The sequence below is a fragment of the Lytechinus variegatus genome, chromosome 3 (assembly GCF_018143015.1).
Source record: "Lytechinus variegatus isolate NC3 chromosome 3, Lvar_3.0, whole genome shotgun sequence".
NCBI classification, from domain to species: domain Eukaryota; kingdom Metazoa; phylum Echinodermata; class Echinoidea; order Temnopleuroida; family Toxopneustidae; genus Lytechinus; species Lytechinus variegatus.
The window spans coordinates 62,056,524-62,075,524 of record NC_054742.1 but is presented as its reverse complement, the minus strand read 5'-3'; the positions used below and the strand labels follow the sequence as shown (position 1 = coordinate 62,075,524).

At 35.8% G+C, this 19,001-nt stretch overlaps 1 protein-coding gene across 2 annotated transcripts; it reads right to left on the bottom strand.

The window, feature by feature from the left end:
* Positions 1 to 253: 253 nt before the first annotated feature.
* LOC121411580 (nudix hydrolase 20, chloroplastic-like) lies at positions 254 to 18,664 on the bottom strand. Of its 2 annotated transcripts, none has more exons than XM_041604375.1 (13): positions 18,567 to 18,664; positions 16,611 to 16,771; positions 16,015 to 16,125; positions 14,163 to 14,312; positions 13,350 to 13,573; positions 9,771 to 9,862; positions 7,221 to 7,459; positions 6,582 to 6,645; positions 3,936 to 4,066; positions 3,189 to 3,307; positions 2,622 to 2,754; positions 1,522 to 1,618; positions 254 to 358 (listed from the first exon to the last, which is right to left on the bottom strand). In XM_041604375.1, exons 2-13 carry the CDS (start codon positions 16,677 to 16,679, stop codon positions 309 to 311), a joined length of 1,479 nt encoding a protein of 492 aa, XP_041460309.1. In that variant the 5' UTR covers positions 16,680 to 16,771; positions 18,567 to 18,664; the 3' UTR covers positions 254 to 308. The 2 variants fall into 2 exon arrangements, with proteins under 2 accessions (XP_041460309.1, XP_041460308.1); XM_041604374.1 differs by lacking the exon at positions 18,567 to 18,664 and adding an exon at positions 18,031 to 18,414.
* Between the last annotated feature and the right edge of the window lie 337 nt (positions 18,665 to 19,001).

Here is a 19,001-nt window from a genome sequence, read left to right as displayed (position 1 = left end):
TTTAAGAATACATCATGGATAAAGAGTTTGTATCATCATAACAAAAAGCAAAAAGAGACATTTTGAGGGTATTTTATAGTCCACCAAAGGGAAAGTTGTTCATCAGTGACATCACACATCCTTGTCGCATTGCCAATGTGAGGATCTCCATAGCATTAGTGATTGCAATATTCAAATGCTCATAACTTTCTCACTATTTGTCCGATTTTTCTCAAACTTTCTTTATTCTTATTCTTTGATTTTTCTGTTTCTACACAAGCCTATTTGTTCCAAAAGTTTCATTCCCCTTTAACTATTAAGTTGATGCTTCAAAAATGAGTTTGATGAAGACTTGACAGGAAATCCAAGTAATGAGGTTCTGTGATGGGAATAAAAAAATGATACACTATGCGTTATATTCTTTCAATTAGACTTTTGGATATTAAATTTGTAATTTTTGTTGTGCATGTAATACAAGGACAGTCCATTTCATTGGCTAAAGAAACGGGGAAGTTATATTACATCTAAGAATAAGGGAGTCCATATAATACAGTAATAATCAGTGATGGTATCATAAAGACATGTCTGAAACAGTGTGTATTGTCTCTGTCTCCAAGGGAAGCTATTTAATACCATACTTTTGAAAGAGATCCAAAGACATGCATTAGCAGCTTACCATTTAATGTTTATCACTACAGTACATGAAGGGTAAAGTTTGGAAATTTAGTTTGTTACTCTTCAGCTTGGATGTGATGAAAAGGATTACATGAATAATCATCAAATCACAAATGCCTATGTCAGTGAATTTGGTTTATCTTGGTTTATCTTATTCCTTTTACAGTTCATGCACTTTTTACACCACCATGATCAGGCTTATTTATTTGCTTGGGGGTAACAGAAGGTGCATTCACACCAACTTGATCACCAGAATACCTGTTAGATAACGAGAACTTGTTCAGACCTCAAAATACCCAATGATTAATTCCCAACCTGAAGCAGACCCATTTGGAAGTTCTCACAAATACAAGCATGAACAGTATGGTCGGAGTAGAAGACAAGACCAACTGCTCGCTAGTTTTAAGACATACACTGAAAGAATCAGTAGTGGACCATGACCCAGAGGAGACAAAGCACTGGAGGGGCACAGCATTGTTCACAAACAATACCGTGCCCCTCCAATGCTTTGTCTCCTCCGGGTCACAGTCCGCCACTGGAAAGAATAACTGTGATATGAGAAAAATCCCTGCAAATATTCTTCTAACTTTGACAAGTATCTACTATTTAGCAGGTAAAGTTTCAGGAATATTTTGCTTCCACAATGGCAAAAGTACTTGGTATTTTCTGATCAGGGTAGATAAAGGTTAATTTTCTGATTTTTAAAATGAACTTCTTCTTGGGAAACCGAGACACTACATAATTTTCTGGAAACGTCCCTGCAACTGGAGCCACACTAGTAAAAAAAAAAACAGGGCATGCACCTAGTGAGATAACCCCTTTAGGTAGACTTTGCCTTTACATACACAATTCTGATTATGACCTTACCGCCATCATGATTGATGTAACCGTGCCTAATTAAGAAGTCTAAACATACAAGGCTGCAGTTTGGTTTAAACCTGTCAGTTGCTATCTCTTCCTTCACCTAGACACAGAAAAATAATTTTAAAAAATCATCAGCAAGTTCAATGAAGAAAATATTCTAAATTTTTGTAAATGATTATTCCCCGTCGGTGGTAGTTATCAATTTCCCAGAAAGCAGCTGAAGTGCAGAGTGATTTTTTTTCCACTTGTGGCACTGACTTACTTATTCATCCCGTCATTTTGAATGTCACAGTCGGGTGTATGGTTCATAAAGCTGTTTATAGGTGACAAATAATCTTATCCATGACTGGCAACCTTTTTCTTAAAATGCCATAGATTCTCAATCATTTTGATTCACATTGGCTGGCATTGAAATGTGATCTTTGTACATTAAACAACTCTTATTGAAAGAAGCAAGAACATGAAAAAAGGATGATTAGGATCATAAGAAACTTGGGCTAGAAAAAGCCATGAAACTGTCAAAAAGTTGTAACGATTATGATTTCTTTTAAAGGGGAAGTTCACCCTGACAAAAAGTTTGTTGTTAAATTAGCAGAAAAAATAATAAAAGATATTGCTGAAGGTTTAAGAAAAAAATCATCAAAGAATTAAAAAGTTATTAGAATTTTAATTATATGATTTGTGACGTCATATGCGAGCAGCATTCCTGCATGGCAAATGGTACAAAATTAATGAAATCTCATTTTCTCAGAAAATTGAAAATGGTTTTTACTGTACCTTTCGTATATCAATATACAAATCATTTCACACCCGATCATGAATAGAAACAAAATTAAGTCATCAGGAACCATACAAAATTTGAAATTCACACATTTTATATTACATAACATAATGGGGCATCTGCTCGTTTTTGACGTCACAAATCTAACACTTTGAATTCTAATAACTTTCTTAATCTTTAACAGATTTAATCATTTTTTCTGCTATTTTTACAACAAACTTTTCTTCAGGGTGAACTTCCCCTTTACGGTTGGGCAATGTACAACTTTTTTTCCTTACTGTGTATTTATACTTGGGTAAACTGTTTGCACAATGATTCTTACCTTACTGAGCGACCAGAGATAGAACTCACTAACTTCACCATCCTTCACTCTAGGTTGAAAATCAACTGGTAGTTCTAGATCAAAGATGAACTGAGTTTCTGGGAAGACGCCTCTTTCATCCTCAAAGAAATAACTTCATCAGGAGTGTGGAAGAAAGACACATTTTTTAAAGATGATTTTCATTGAAAAATATTCATTTTTAAGAAAATGACATTATTGATGTGTTCATTGTGCCATATCAGACATGAAATCATAAATAGATTGATAATTATTGCTCATGCTTTCTTTTCATCAATTGTAAAGATGAAATCAAACGGAGCTTAGATTACATGCTGTTGGATTGTAAGCTACTGATTTATACACCCATTTATCCATCCATTCATTCACTACTTTTTGGAGCTGATGTCTCTTTGTAAATAAGCATCCTCACACTCTTTTAAGATACAATAAATTATATTCATTCATTCCTTCATCCATAAGCCATCCATCCACATATCCATCCATCCATCTATCCATCCATCCATCCACCTATCTATCCATCCATCCATCCATCTATTCATTTCCTACCTTATTGCACCAACAGGAAGAGCTTTTGAACTGATATCTCTTGGTATGCTAGCCTCCTCTTCACTCTCTTTCATCATACATTCTCTGATGTCCAAACAAGCTGGTAACCCACCGGCAGCCTTGGCATACAATAAAACAGGAAATTTTTCAAATTCTTACCTTAATCTAAGACTAATTCATTATTATGAAAATTATTATGAGCTTCCACATCAACACTGGAAGCACTACCCTACTACAATGCATCCCCCCACTCCCCCCAAAAAACTATAAACTTTTGAAATGGCTGCCAACTAATAAATATATCACTTTCGGGAAAAAGCCAATTAAGTCAACTTTCAAATGACACCAAAAAGTTGGAAAACTATTTATGCTTGAGCGAGCACTGCCCACTGAAACAAAGGGTATGAAAATTAGGCTGGGCTGGAATTAGCCTTCCAAATTCTTTCAGGTTTTTTTTGTTTGGAACTTGCAAAGTTGAGGGTTTTGTGATGAATTAATGATCAATTGTGGTTGGAGAAAATTTTATGAAAGTAAAACATCAGTGAGCGGATGCAGTCACAAAATTTTGCATAAGGCATAGTCACAAAATCTGTAAGATGAGGGGTCAATTTACCCCACCCCCCAGTTAAGCAAGGGTTAATAAAAATCTCATAATTCATTTGGGGAGACTTTTTTAACGGTATCATCAAATAAAATGACACTGTGTATCCCATCAATATGAATCATTATTTTTGTTATGAAACTTACGATTTGATCTAGTTTTCCAGGGTAAGTCTGCTTGTTGGGTGATCTCTTTCCAATCCACATACAAATACCTTCTGTGGGATGTCTGCAGTAACCATTAACATGAACTCCATACTGCTTGATTCCAAATAGACCTGGGGGATGATTAACAAAACTATGTAGCACTGGGATATACATGTAACCTCTGGTACTTGATCGAAGTCCCCCTCCCCCCCTAAAAAAAATGTTGACACCCATCAGGGTATACACCAGCCTTATCCATAGTGGTTTTTGGGGCTTGAATGCATTGGCGGTGGAAGCCAGAAAATTTAGGGGGTGTCCAACTTAATTTTTGGGATGGACACAGGTAAAAAATTTGACAAGTGCCCCCAAAAACCTAAATTTAATGAGTTGCTAACCCAAAAATTTTTTAGGGGGGGACACGTCCTCCCCACTTTCGCCGCCTATGCATGAATGTATAATTAGACCCGGTAGGAGTAATTCCTTGCATGCACTTAGTGCCGGTGATGGTAGCTCGAGCTAAAGCAGGGGTAATAATAGCAGCGCTTTGTATCCTCTGGCAAAAAACGCTTCATACATTTAAATCCAGTTATTATTGTTATTATTATTAAAAAGAATGGTGGGGGCGATATGTTGAGAAGGAGCTGATGGACAGGAGCAGGGAACATAAGATGGACTACTGACAATGATTAGAGGGCACTCTTAAACAATAAAACCTGTCTGGGCGAGATCTGGTAGATCAATTAGTAACGGAATATCACTATTGATTGAGAAAAAGCCCCACTACTAAGCAATGTCATCATAATCTACCGTTATTACCCAACTTATACACTGCTCTACCTACATAACGACGCAGTCATACAGTGCTCTGTGTCCATCACTGCATAAAAAAGGTTAATTTCTCAACATTCCCTGCCTAATAGTAAATTGATCTTTACCAAGAAAACACCTTTCCATAAGTTATTATCAATAGTAAATAACCTTACAAAAAATATGAGATTTTAAATAAATTCTGAATTAACTAAAGTACATGTAGATTTCTGGCTTGCCATTAAATTACTGATAAATCTTGAAGAAAAAAAAATTATTGTATAATTTCTAAAACAAAAAATCAGGAATATTGATGAAGATTACGATGGCAACGCAATTTCTGACACATGCAAAAAATATGTCTTGGACATGTTTACCTCAAGATCAATTACAAAGAGCTACATCTATTTACAACCCTGCGGATGCCTGCATCCATTTATCCGTATCTATCCGCAGCAAAAGTAACTTAGCGTAAGCGATTGTGTGACTGTATCTTAAAGGTTGGCTGGATCACAACAAAAGCACAGAAGGAAAACCACTTATTTTTTTTCTATATTACACCACAAAAAGCCCACAGATTTAACCAAATGAAATATCACCGACAACCACTATGGATAAGGTTCATACAGTTAAAATCCTCTCCAGTCCACCCAAGTTGAACTGAATAAAGAGAGAACAATAAAGCAAGCATAATGCTGAATCTTTAATAAAAAATTGATGTAAAACGAGAGTTAAAACCTTTTCAAATTTCATATTCACAAAACAAAGTTATTTACAAAATTAGTGTGAATCTGATGATCTGATATCAAACGCCCATTAATTTTATTGAATTTGTTATATGTACATAAAACACAGAATTTTTAAATTTGGAGATTATACAACAAAGAAACAGGGGGGGGGGCAGTCAAATATATTGCTGTACACATGCATGACCAAAAAAATGCGTTTAAAGGGGTGTTTTTAAGTTTTGGATGTGGTCTGCGCGTGGACTCGTTAAGGGTATCAAAAACACAGATTTTCAAGAAAAAGGTTTTGAAAGACTGTTTAATGGTCACTCACGGGGTCAAACATATTTAGAGTATGTTTTTTCCCCAAAGCTTTATTTTTGTAAAAACTAGCCAAACGTGTTTCGGGTATGTTTTTTTCGCCACGCTTTTTCCCCCAGAAGGTCATATTTTGGCGACAACTTGTTTAGTGGCCAAAATGTGTAAAGCCCGCAAAAAACTTGTTTAGGGGGTTATTTTGCACACAGAGAAAAACTTGTTTAGAGGGCGTTTGGAAATTCCTTGGTCACGCGTGTGTACAGCAATATATTTGACTGCCCCCATCTCCACCCCCCCAGGGAATCGTAACATACAGAAGACATAGGCCCGTATTCACAAAGGTGGTTTTGAAAACCCACGGTTGAGTCCATGGTTTATGCAGTTTTCCTGTATTTGGAATTTTTTATAGACGCGCCTGATACGTGGTAAAATAAGCATAATTTATAGAGGAAATCTGCATAAACCAGACTCAACCGTGGGTTTTCAAAACCACCTTTGTAAATTTGGGCCATAGTGTTTGGTCCATACCACCTGCAATATGGAAACATTAGAACAAAATCATAAAATGTCACAACTTTCTTACTTATGTTCGATCAAAAAGAAAATAATATATCAGTGCAATTTTTGTTCCATTTTTCTCAGGTCATTCAAATTAACCATGCAAAATATTCTACATTTTCGTTTCCATATATTTGTATATAAATATGAGACATTACATCTGTATTCATTGCTTAATTTAAAATGACCATGAATCATATTCATACAATAAATTTAAACAATAATTAAATTGACTTACATGTAGCTGATCGTTCCATTTCAAATAGAGGGGTATCATAGTATGATCTGCTGACAGCATAGTTCTAAGATACAATTTGACAATGAAAAAAATCTTACAGAAACTTAACAGGAGGAGATAACCTACCCCCACATTGTTAGAATAAGCTGAAATGGGATATTCAAGAGGTTAAACAGTCAAGAGAAAAACAACAGAAGTTAGAGAAAAAAATGCATTTTTTTTCCTGATGTACAAAAGCTATATTTTCAAAGGAAGTTGGCCCTTCTGCTAGCAATGTCAATAAAGACAGTATTGATGAGAAATCATGAGATTGTGCATGAGAAAGATTTGGCATGCTCATATACAATGACTTCTTCATAACTCAAGTATAATTTTTTTGTGAAACAAATCCCATAATGCCCCATCATTCCTGTTATCATCAACCAAATTCAAAAATGCAATTTGGCTATTTTTAAAATCGCAATGTATTCATTTTAATTCTTTACTTCCACTTTCTCAAACTATAGATAAACAAACAAACAAATTGTCATCTTCATATGAAATGATATCTAATTAACAGACTTTAAGGAATTGCTGAAACCTTATCTAAGTGTTATGTACTGACATTCCACAACATTCAAAATGAGAATTCAATCTCACCTCATTCCGCCAACCCTGGAGGGTTATAAAGTCAACCGACTCACGACATGTAGACAAAAACTCTCCAACCCGAGCAGTTCTCTCTGCATAGGTGCTCAATGTAGAAGACAGGTGGACTTGATTGTTTTTCAATTCAAAGATATCTGGTTGAGATGCTAATGTTTCCACCATTTTGGGTGGTATAATACCAACCTGTACACCATCCACCATGAAAGGCAGATACCTCAACTTCTTCTCCCCTGAAAAATAATCGTAATAGGCAATGAATTAGGTGAATCCATATTTCATCAGCTTCTAATATCAAAATTGGCAACATTGAACATTCATATATTCTCCTCATTGTTATACAGTACTGTGGTCTATTTATACAGGATACATAGAGGTTGATAGAGAATGTATCGACAAAATAAAAGAAGTGTGACTTTTCATTAAAAGATTTGAAGTTTCCACCACATTGCCAATCTAAGGATTCAATCCTGTTTCTTTAAACATTTTTTCCATTGAAATACATGTCAAGAAACTGGTATATGTGTTAAATTAAATTCCTATGTTTTACCTGTATGTTGCATCATTATTATAATTATTATCATTACTATTATTATTATTATTGTTATTATCATAATTCATTTATTTATCTATTTATTCATTTTTTCAATTTATTGAATGGTTTATTCCAAATGTACACAGAAAATGGCAGTCATAGACTGATTTACATTCAATTTACAACATGGTATATACAGACATAAGGATAAAAAATATAGCTTACAATAAAATAATTGAAGAGTAGTCTTATCACATCATCAATGTGGCCTATTTGATGTTTCCAAAATTGTTATTTTTACAAAAACTCCACCTACCTGCTTTGTCTAATTTGCCTTTTTCCTCTATTAAACTTTCAATTTGGATTTGATTCCCCCTGCATACAATAGATTAATATCTCTAAAGTGGTATTATCACCAAAGTCCACAAATTCTAGCTTGCCTACACACAATGTATACACTTTCTCCACATGCTGAGGAGCGTTTGGGTATAAGCTCCAACCCTCAGCATTATCCATCTATGCTTTTCTTCATTCTGGGTGGAGAGAGGCAAAGAGCAGACTGATGCCTTGCCAAAGGCTGCTAAGGTCATGGTGGGATTCAAACACACTATCCTCTGGATAAATGTATGAGATGAAAAACAAAAGACAGTTCTAACCACTACACAGACATACCAGTATTCCATCAGCAAATAGATGAATTGTTTTTCTTTCAAACAAAATAAAAACTAAGTCCAACAAGAGTGTCGCTAGGGCGGGCACATAATTTGCCCACCTGTAACACGGAAAATGGAGTTATTGGCTAAGCAAGAAAAGTGGAAGGTGGTGAATTGACCTTTGACCTTTTGACCTCAAAATCAATAGGCTTCCTTGGATCCATGCTAGTATTATACACATTAAAATCATATGAGCCTATGTTATGTTTACCACATTTACAAGGACTTAACAAGCGTAAGATGAAAACGTCACTGTGAACTTGACCTTTTGTCCTAAAAATCATGAGGCTTCCTGGGATCCATGCTAGTATCATACACATTAAATTATATGAGCCTAGGTTACGTTAAAGTAAATTTATCTGGTTTTACAAGGACTTCAGAAGGGTAAGATGGAAACATGTGTGACCTTGACATTTGGACCTCAAAATAAATAGCCTTCCTGGGATCCATGCTAGTATCATACAAATCAAATTATATGAGCCTAGGCCAAGTTAAACTGAAGTTATTGTGTTTACAAGGACTGCAGAAGGGTTAGATGAAAACATAACACTGTGACCTTGACCTTTAACCTTTTGACCTCAAAATCAATAGGCTTCCTGGTATCCATGCTATTATCATACACACCAAATTACATGAGCTTAGGTTAAGTTAAACTTTTATCACGTTCACAAGGAAAAGTCAACGGACGGACGGACATCGAGCGGGGTACCATAATACTGGTGTATTAAAACGGAAAAATATAGCGAAAAAGCATAACTTTTGTTGTAGCTACTATTGTTTCCATGATTAATTCACATGTTTACTCTTTGAATACAGCACTCTGTAGATTCTTTCTGCAGACAAACTTTGAGAGCTTATATTGGGTGATTTCAAGTCCGGTGTTGGCCTTGGTGTTGGTGTTGAAATTTGGATTGCTTCCTCTGGCTCCAAAACTTCTTCATAGTTTGCAAAACTGATCCAGATCACATTATTGACACCTCTACAACTAGTTAGTTACTTTTCTGGACCATCTTTATTTTAAGTTTGGGGTTATAATCGTGTAAAAATTGACCTAACACCAACACCAAAAGGTCAACACCGTACTTGAAATCATCCATTCTCTAGGCATTGTGGCATGAGAATGAAATTCAAGCTACAAGTACATTTGGAAGTTAAAAATTTATACAGAAGTTCAAAGGTTCAAGCCTTGGTCACATCAATGGATGGTGATGTTGAAGGTTGGTCCAAGACATGAATAATCATATCTGATTGATACGTCTGTAAAAACTGCATTACACACACACTCCTTGCATTTACCTTCCCAAGTAAAAGATGAAGCAGCCCTCTGTACAGCACTCCACATGCGTCTTGACCATGACTGTGCTAGCGGAGAAGTGCCAGTCATCTCCCTACATACAGAAAGAAAATATGTGTGACTACAACCAAGTGGTCTAAAAAGAGTTAGTTAAACTCCATTGGTCTATTGTCTGCTTAGGGTTACAAACACATATAAATAATTTGCTGCCGATTTCAAAACATCGCATGCGCATGCGATATGCGCAAGTTATTGGGTTCGCTCCGAGCTTGTACCCTCGCGCATGCAATATTTTGAAATCGGCAGCGAATTATTTATACGTGTGAGGAACTTCATGTTGGCTCTAAATCACTAATTTGAGACTGATAGAAGCATGGAAAAGAAGTGAAACTTTGTGTAAAATAAGAATATTAGTTTTATTTTTAAAGATCATGATGTTGCATGAATTTTATATTTTCCCCCCATAAAATCTCACCTTTGTCCCTCGGAATATCAGATCGAGTTCACGGTCTCCAAGTTCAGGTAGGTGGAACGTAGTGTAGCGGTAGTGAAGTGGAGTGGAGCCTGCACGAACTTCGCTTGAGGTAGGAATGGGCATACTTGCATGCAGCTAGCCCGTCGGCACGGGCGCCGGGTGCGCTAGCGCAGAGACGATGGTCAGACAGCGCTCTGCGGCTGCTTTTCACCAAAATTGTGGCTCATTATAAGCTTTGGCGCAGACTTCTTTTTTCTCGATAAGAAGAAAATGCTATGCTTTGGAGTGGCTTTCTTTGTTCTTTTTCTCAATAAGACAAAAATGCTATGCCTTGGAACGGAAATTTGAGTGTAAAAATGGGGGTTCCCTCTGCGGCACATAGCCACCATGCATTTTATACCGGTACTGAGTGCCCCCCCCCCCGGGGCAGACCACAATAGGTCGGACAAAAGTGTTGAGAAACGCTCCCCCGAGTTAGCAATTCTCCACCACGAATACCAGATGGCGCGCCGGGATAGCCTCAGCGGGTCCAGTAAGTGACTGCCCGTCCGTGGGGGTAAGCACTATATAGGCATCAATCCTGCAGCTCATGGCTCATGAATATTCATATTGCCGTACGCGCGTGATGCACGTCGCGATCACCGTACAAATACGTGCATGTGTACATTACCGATACAAGTTACTACTTAGTTATATGGCACCAATCCAGCATAATATGGGCACCAAACCAGCAGTATATTCCAGGACACCAGGGGTGGTATTCTGAAAACGTTCTTATCTTTGTTCTTATCTTTTATCTTATCTCACTGAGATAAGAAGACGCTAAAATCATTGCAAATCGGTATTCTGAAAATCTTCTTAACGCGTTCTTATCTTTGTAAGGACTGCCTTCTTCTTATCTTCAACACGCCCATTTATAGGATATTACCAATCAAAATGCGTGTTATATTGGCAGTTTAACCAATAGAAGCGTACCTTATGTGAAGAGAATATCATGGGCGCTGCGCGTACACTGTTTCTGGCGCATTGCGCGAAATAGGCATTTTATACGCAATGACTGATTTTATTATTTCGAGACGTCCACGTGCACAAAATAAAGAAAAAAGTAAATAAAGCAGGTACGAATAAAGAATAAAAAATGAAGAAAGAAAGTAAGTAGGTATTAAAGTAAGAAGACAGAAAAGGGTCAGAATGAAGCAGAAAAAAGATGAAAGGAACAAAGCAGAAAATAATGAAAAATAAAGAGTAAACAAAAGAAAGCCAGCAAAAAGGACTTAAAAATAAAAAAGAAAGAAAAATAGAATAAATAAAAGAAGGAAAAGGATGAAAGAAATAAAACAATTATCAATGATAAAGTGAAGGAACAAAAAGAAAAAGAAAAGAAAGAAACTAAAAGGAACACACACACACAAAAGAAAAAGGTCAAACTAAAAAGATTAAAAAAAGTAACATGGAACCGAAAAAGAAAATAGTCTAAAAACGAATAAAAGAAAGTTAGAAAGAAAAAAAAGAAGGAGAAAAAGGGAATAAAATGTAAAAAGTGAAGGAAGAGAAAAAAGGGAAATGAAACAAAGAAATAAAATTGAGAGAGAAAAAATGAAAGGAAAATTAACGCAAACATGAAGACTACAAAAAGATAAAGGAAAGAAAGGTAAATTCAAAGAAAGAAAGAAAGAAAGAAAGAGAAAAAAAACGAAAAGGGAAAATAAAGAGTTAAGAGAAGAAAGACAGAGAGAAGAAACAAAGTAAAGAAAAAGGGTAAATAAAGAATGAACGAAAAAAGAATGAGCGACGAAATAAAAAAAAAGAAAGTAAAAAAGACACAAAAATTTCAGAAAGCAGAAATAAAATAAATTTAGAAAGAAAAATTAAGAATTATTAAAGGGAAGGAAGCAAAAGGGGGAAAATAAAATGAATGATTAAAAAAAGGAAAAGCATATATAAAAACGAAAGAATTGAAGAAAAAATAAGGAAGAAAAATAAAAAGATTACAAAAAAGTGAAGGAAGAAAGAAACAAAAAGGAAAAGCATATATAAAAACGAAAGAATGGACGAAAAAATAAGGAAGAAAAATAGAAAGATGACAAAAAAAGTGAAGGAAGAAAGAAAGAAAAGGAAGAGAAAAGGGGGAAAATAAGAAATAAATACTCAGTAGCTATAAAAAAATAAGAAAGGGATAAAACGAAAAGGGAAAATAAAAATGGAAGAAAGTTGAAGTATAAATGAAACAAAGCAAAAGAAAAAAAATTAAAAGATTTAAACAGAACAAAAGAAAAGATATAAATGAAGAATGAAATAAAAGAAGAAAGACATGTAGATAGAAAGGAAGAAAGACAGACAAATAGAAAGGAAGAAAAAAGAAAAAGGGATATAAAAAATAGACGGGCAAAATAAAGGGTGAATGAAAGAAATGGTGGGAGTAATACTTGTGGGTACTTATTACTACTAGTGGCCATCGATTTTGAGCAAGAAAAAAACGCAGACATCGTGAGATGTGATAACCCTCTAGCTATCTTAAATATTATCTTAAATACCGTGAAAGATAAGAAAGAAAAAAGATAAGAACGTTTTCAGAATACCACTTATCTTGATTTTGTTCTTATCTTTTTAGCGCACTTTTATGCGCGAGTGGTAAATTTACGCGCTCAGCATTGGGGGTGGAGAGCAAGATAAGAACAAAGATAAGAACAAAAGATAAGAAAAAGATAAGAACGTTTTCAGAATACCAATTTAAGAAAGTGACGTAGATAAGAACAAAATTAAGATAAGAACGTTTTCAGAATACCGCACCAGATATATCATTAATATGGCACCAATCCAGCATAACATTGGCGCCAAACCTGCGGTATATTCCAGGATAGTTGATGCCTTATATCAATAACATAATTGTGGCACCAATCCAGTATAATATTGGCACCAAACCTGCGGTATATTCCAGGACAGCTGATGCATTATATCAATATTTAACTAAACAATTTTTCCTCTGGTACTTGCTATTTGACATGCTATTCTAAATGTAGATACAGTAAAATTAAGCAATAAAATTTACACAGGGAAGAGCCCTACTACAATCATACAGCAATCAGGTAAACAAGCAACAACATACCCCAACCTCATTCGTGCTGCATATATGTGGTTTCTGATAGTGGTGTCAGTGGGATAATAGGCTGTGTTTGTAGTATGAGGGCGTTCGGCAGGGTTGGGGAAGAGATGATTTACATATATCTTTAAATGTCGCCTTATCTCCTTTGTTTCGGAGACACCATGGCCCACCAGTTCCTGGATTTTGCCTCTGATTTCTTTCGCCAGGGGATTGAGAGAGCCTATGAGCTATAAAAGACGAAAATTAAAAACCAAACAAAGGTATTATGATGAGCTTGTTTCCTTTGTTGTAGCATTGTATGACTAGTAAGCAGTAACATTAATAAATTCTGTGTCCATGTCAAACGTTCTGATCCATAATTTGGTCACTAAGTCAGTTCAGCAATTAATCAATTTATTGATTATGTGTTCAGCAGACCGAGATAGCTTATACTTTCCTTCATTTTGCTAAACAATTATCTAATACATATACGTCTTAAATGAAAAAAAGAGCAAAGAAAATGGGATTCCAGCAGGACTTGAAACCAAAACCTCTTGATTGACAGTGGATATCTACGTCAAAATAACATGTAGTACTAGTATTTTTAATGTTGTTTGTGAAAACAGTGATGTAATTCATATTTTTATGAAGTCATGAAACAAAGCAATTTTAGATCAGAATTGATCAATACCTTATAAACTGCAGAACTGTTTTATTCAAATATTACAATGGCATACATAAGCCAGCATACACACACCCGCACACACCACCACCACAATGGTGTACATAACTCCCTATATTCCTTGACAAAAGGGTACAGAAATTAAAAGCACTTACTGGTCCTTGACTGTGGGTATTCTGGTGAGATGCAAGAGATGGGAGCTGGATGTATATCCTGTGTTCAGCTTCGATCTGCTCTCCGTTTGTCAGTGAGTTCCGGATAGCACTGCTTTTCCGGTCCCGGACATACTTGCTCATGTTGGAACTCTGTTCATGGTTTCAAACCAAATATAAGATGTTAATAATTAAGTATCAAATTATGTAATAAGTCTATACAACAAGTGGAACACCTCTGGCAGTCTAGTCTGCATTACGCGATTTAATATAGCAGCAGTGCTAACTTTGAAAGCTACTATAAAATAATCATTCACAAAAACACCATTCATATGACATAATACCACGTTCATTGACATGAATGACATTTGAACAGTGACTTAAGCCTTGTCAACTACACCAATGTCCACATTTCATTCACTCTATCCATAAACTGTCAAAGTTATAATGGCAATTCAACAATTACCCCAACATGGCCTAAGCTTATTGACCTTAACTGACCTTTACCTTGGTTTTGTGACCTGAAACTCACAGGGGATGTTCAGTGATACTTGATTACTCTTATACTTCAAGTTTTATGAACTAGATCCATAAACTCTCAGAGTTAGGATGGTAATTTAACAAATACCCCCAACATTGCCAAATTTCATTGACCTTTAATGACCACTGACCATGGTCATGTGACCTGAAACTGGCACAGGATATTCAGTGGTATTGATTAACCTAATGTCCAAGTTTAATGAACAAGATCCATTAACTTTCAGAGTTAGGATGGTAATTTAATAAATACCCCCAACATTGCCAAATTTCATTGACCTTTAATGACCACTGACCATGGTCATGTGACCTGAAACTCGCACAGGATATTCAGTGGTACTTGATTAACCTAACATCCAAGTTTCATGAACTAGATCCATAAATTTTCAAAGTTATGATGGTAATTAAACAAATACCCCCAATTCGGCCAAAGTTCATTGACCCTAAATGACCTTTGACCTTGTTTATGTGACCTGAAACTCAAGCAGAATATTCACTAATACTTGATTAACCTTATGCTCAAGTTTCATGAACTAGGTCCATATACTTTCTAAGTTATGGTGTCATTTCAAAAACTTAACCTTCGGTTAAGATTTTGAAAATAATTCTCCCAACATGGTCTAAGTTCATTGACCCTAAATGACCTTTGACCTTGGTCATGTGACCTGAAACTCAGGCAAAATGTTCAGTAATACTTGATAAATCTTATGTCCAGGTTTCAAGAACTAGGTTCATATACTTTCTAAGTTATGATGTCATTTCAAAAACTTAACCTTAGGTTAAGATTTGATGTTGACGCCACCGCCGTCGGAAAAGCGGCGCCTATAGTCTCGCTCTGCTATGCAGGCGAGAGAAAAATGGAGGGGGGGGGTAACATCACATGGAACATATGTCTATTTTAGACATGTTAAACATACTTGACAAGCTACCTAGTGGGATTGTATGTCATTTCACCATCACAAATACTCAGGAGACTATTGAGGTTTATACTCTTTGATATCTATTTGCTAATACAAAAATCCAGTGATCATCAAAATAGTGCAAATGCTACAATTTGCAAAATACCAGCCAGTAAATTATTTAACTATTAAACTTAAAGTAACCTATAAACAAAGTTTTGATAATGTAAAAGCTTGATTAGCAAGTTATGTTGATATCAAAGATTGCATTATCCAGCTTTTTTTTTGGGGGGGGGTGGGTTACAGGTAATCCAAAATATTTTATGGTGGCAAATAAATTAAGTCTCTATAGTATAAAGCTAAAAACAATCCAAATTTCATTAATTTTAGACTTGGGATCACTTCACCAAATACATTACCTTGAATTGTGGGAAAAGGATGACCTCCTTCATGATGACTTTGGCTGGACAGCCCTTCTTCTTGGATTGTTGAAGCCGCTTTCTTTTTTTTCTTGGCCCGGGATAATCCCCCTTAATACAAGAGAAGTGATTATACTTGTATCTTAATCAATCATGCTTCATTTATGTATGACTAATTTTTGTATTTTCATCATGTCCTGATGATAACAGAGCTTTCAAGTACTCTTGTTTGTTAATACCAGCAATTACTGTACTCTAGTCTAGCATACATGGACCAGGTGTTGGCATGAATATTGGAAGTCTGCTCTCCAAGACTAAAATAGAAGTTAATATTCACATAATAACTAAGGACTTTAAAACTGTATGATTTGGTTCTTGAGCATGATATTGAGTTATCCATTGTTTGGCAGGAATTATATAGCATTATAAGAGTTAACAAGCGGATCAGTAAATAATGAAATGTGTAATATGTTGGCGCTAGAAGTGTAGATCTTCGGAATTAGTAGCATTTCTGTGGATTTGCAAGTGTGTTTACCAACATATATTTTTATAACGTTTTTGATGAATTTGAAAATTCTGTGGAGAAGTCAATATACCTTCAACTCCCTGTCCGTTTCCTCTGCCATTCTCTCCTTTGCCGCCTTATTCCTGTCTCTGCCGAACATACAGTCCAATGTGTACTTCCCGAGAACGACGAAGGGCGATCCATCGCAATGCACTATACCATCCTTGTGGTCAGCAAACCGAATAAATCTGTCTAAAGATGGTGTGAAGTTAAAATATGGATATAATCAGATATGCACCTATAAGGCACTCAGCAGTCAAAGAATGACATCAGTAGACCTAAAGTAAGAAAAATAGTTTCTGTAAATCTCAAGTTTTCTTGTATGATTATCTGTGTGTTATCAGATATCAGTTTTGGAAGCAGAAGAGGCTGAAGATCTCAGTCATACTGCACTGGCATTGCAAAATAAACAAAGCAATGCACAGCGCAGATGCAGTGTACATTGCAACGTGGAGAAAAATAATAATATACTTAAAGACAATGAGCAAAAAACCTGTATTGATTTTCATGATCGAACAGGTAAATATTGATTTACTTGGGTACCAAATATGAATTCCCTTGATAAAACTGATTTTTTAATAAGATTTTTTTGTAATCTGATTTTTAACACACATCCCTATATTAGGCGAGATTACCATCAGTGTCTGAAGGTTTGCAAATTTTGTCAGCTAAAATTGTGCTGAATCAGCAAAAAAAAAAAGGTCAAATTTTTCACAATGTTCAACTTTCCATAAAATGTGATCAGTTTATGAGTTTGAGATGAATTTGGTGTTATAGGATAGTAGAACTTGTGCTTTTTTTTCATTTTAGAGCAAAGTTTTATGGTCATGACTTCATTAAGAAATATTTAAAAGGAACTTGTTTGCTGTGACATCTCAGAAAGTTCTGGGGCTACAAACTTCTCCAGCGAAATGATAAGGCAGACTATTTCAGAATGTTCTAAGTTAGATCTAATCTAGATGAGATCTAAGTTAGGCCTAGATCTAAATCTAATTTCTAAACCAATTCTGTAGTGTAAGAATTGTAGAGAAATCCTAGTAGGATGGGGGGGGGATCGGGTGTCTGGACACTTTATACTTTTGAAGCCTTCTTTTTTGTCTTTGGATTACATTACATGTACAATGTGAATTCAATGGAAGTAATCATCTTTTATTTTGTTCTCTATAATCAATATTTCCTAACATTTTGTACTAAAAATTGAAGAAACTTTGCTTGTAAATTTTTCCAAATGACTTTCTACAATTGTTATTCCCGACACACCGTGTCCTGTCCGGACACACAACTGGGTATAATTACCTTACCCTTTTTTAAAATGCCCTCCCCCAACCCCATTAAGTTCACACAAACGATGAAATTTGTGTAGTGCCCTTGTTAAGTTTGATAAGTTTCTTATGTTATGGTACCCAGTTTATTAAGAATAAGAGACCGATCAAGGCCTAAGTAAGATCTACCTGCCACAGGATCTTCTTGAACTGTGTTACACCCAAAGTTTTTTGACTTGTTGTGGCCCACAAAGCGAAGGGAAGAAGCTATCTCAAACCTCTTCAGAACCTCCTGTGCTTGTACAAAGGTTGATACCCAACCTTTTAAGTCCTCAACTTCAGTCCAGATTTCTGACCAAGGACAAGGAGTAGGAGATGGTTTCTGAAGAGAGGACTTTTCCGGTTCAGACTCAGCCATTTTACGGTGAAATCAAAAAATGCGCGCTGGATTGCTTGAATTGATCACGGAAAACTGCCGGTGGAGCTCTGCATGCACTGTACCCGCGCCGCCGGACTAGCTGCTAGCAGCGAGCGCTTTATACGTTCATGAGGGCTGCAGGCCTAGGATTGACGCCTACTCTACCACCGTCCGTGGGCCGGTGGTGGTGGCTGGAACTAAGAAAAGCGAAACGATAGGCGGCGGGGCTACATAACTAAATGTTACAGTGAAACAAATCAAGTTGTAAAATAGATAATAAAGAGCCTAAACAACAGGGGATTCTTACATTTAAATCATGAGATGAAAACATGAAAAAAAAGTTGTTTGCCAGCTAGCTGTAGGCCGGCTGTGCTCGAGTACGAGTACAGCAGAACATGATCTGCCTCATAAACGTAGAGGGCAGCAATACTTAGTATCTTTGCAGTTAGAGTGTGCGTGCAGCTAGTGCATATAGTGCAGAGTTTCAGAATTTCCCAATCATGTTGAATCATTCTCACATACAAATAAACACTTTTATGGACAATTATATTGAAACAGAAAGTTGCAAATCAATTACATATGAATATAAATATGACATACAGAGAGAGATATATAAAGGCCCATGCATATAAGAAAAAAATCATAAACTTGACAAGTTATTGTTAACAAAATTTCCATGTTAACCCCTAAAACATATTTAAAAAAAAAAATAATTGGCCTCTTATAGCAGAGATAGAATTAG

Coding starts and splice junctions, on each gene's coding strand:
- LOC121411580 (XM_041604374.1), bottom strand. CDS start 18,259: ATGGCTGAGTCTGAACCGGAAAAGTCCTCTCTTCAGAAACCATCTCCT. Junction 16,126..16,610: donor AAACGGACAGGGAGTTGAAG/GTATATTGACTT, acceptor TCTTGTATTAAG/GGGGATTATCCCGGGCCAAG. Junction 2,755..3,188: donor CTTCCTGTTGGTGCAATAAG/GTAGGAAATGAA, acceptor CTCCTGATGAAG/TTATTTCTTTGAGGATGAAA.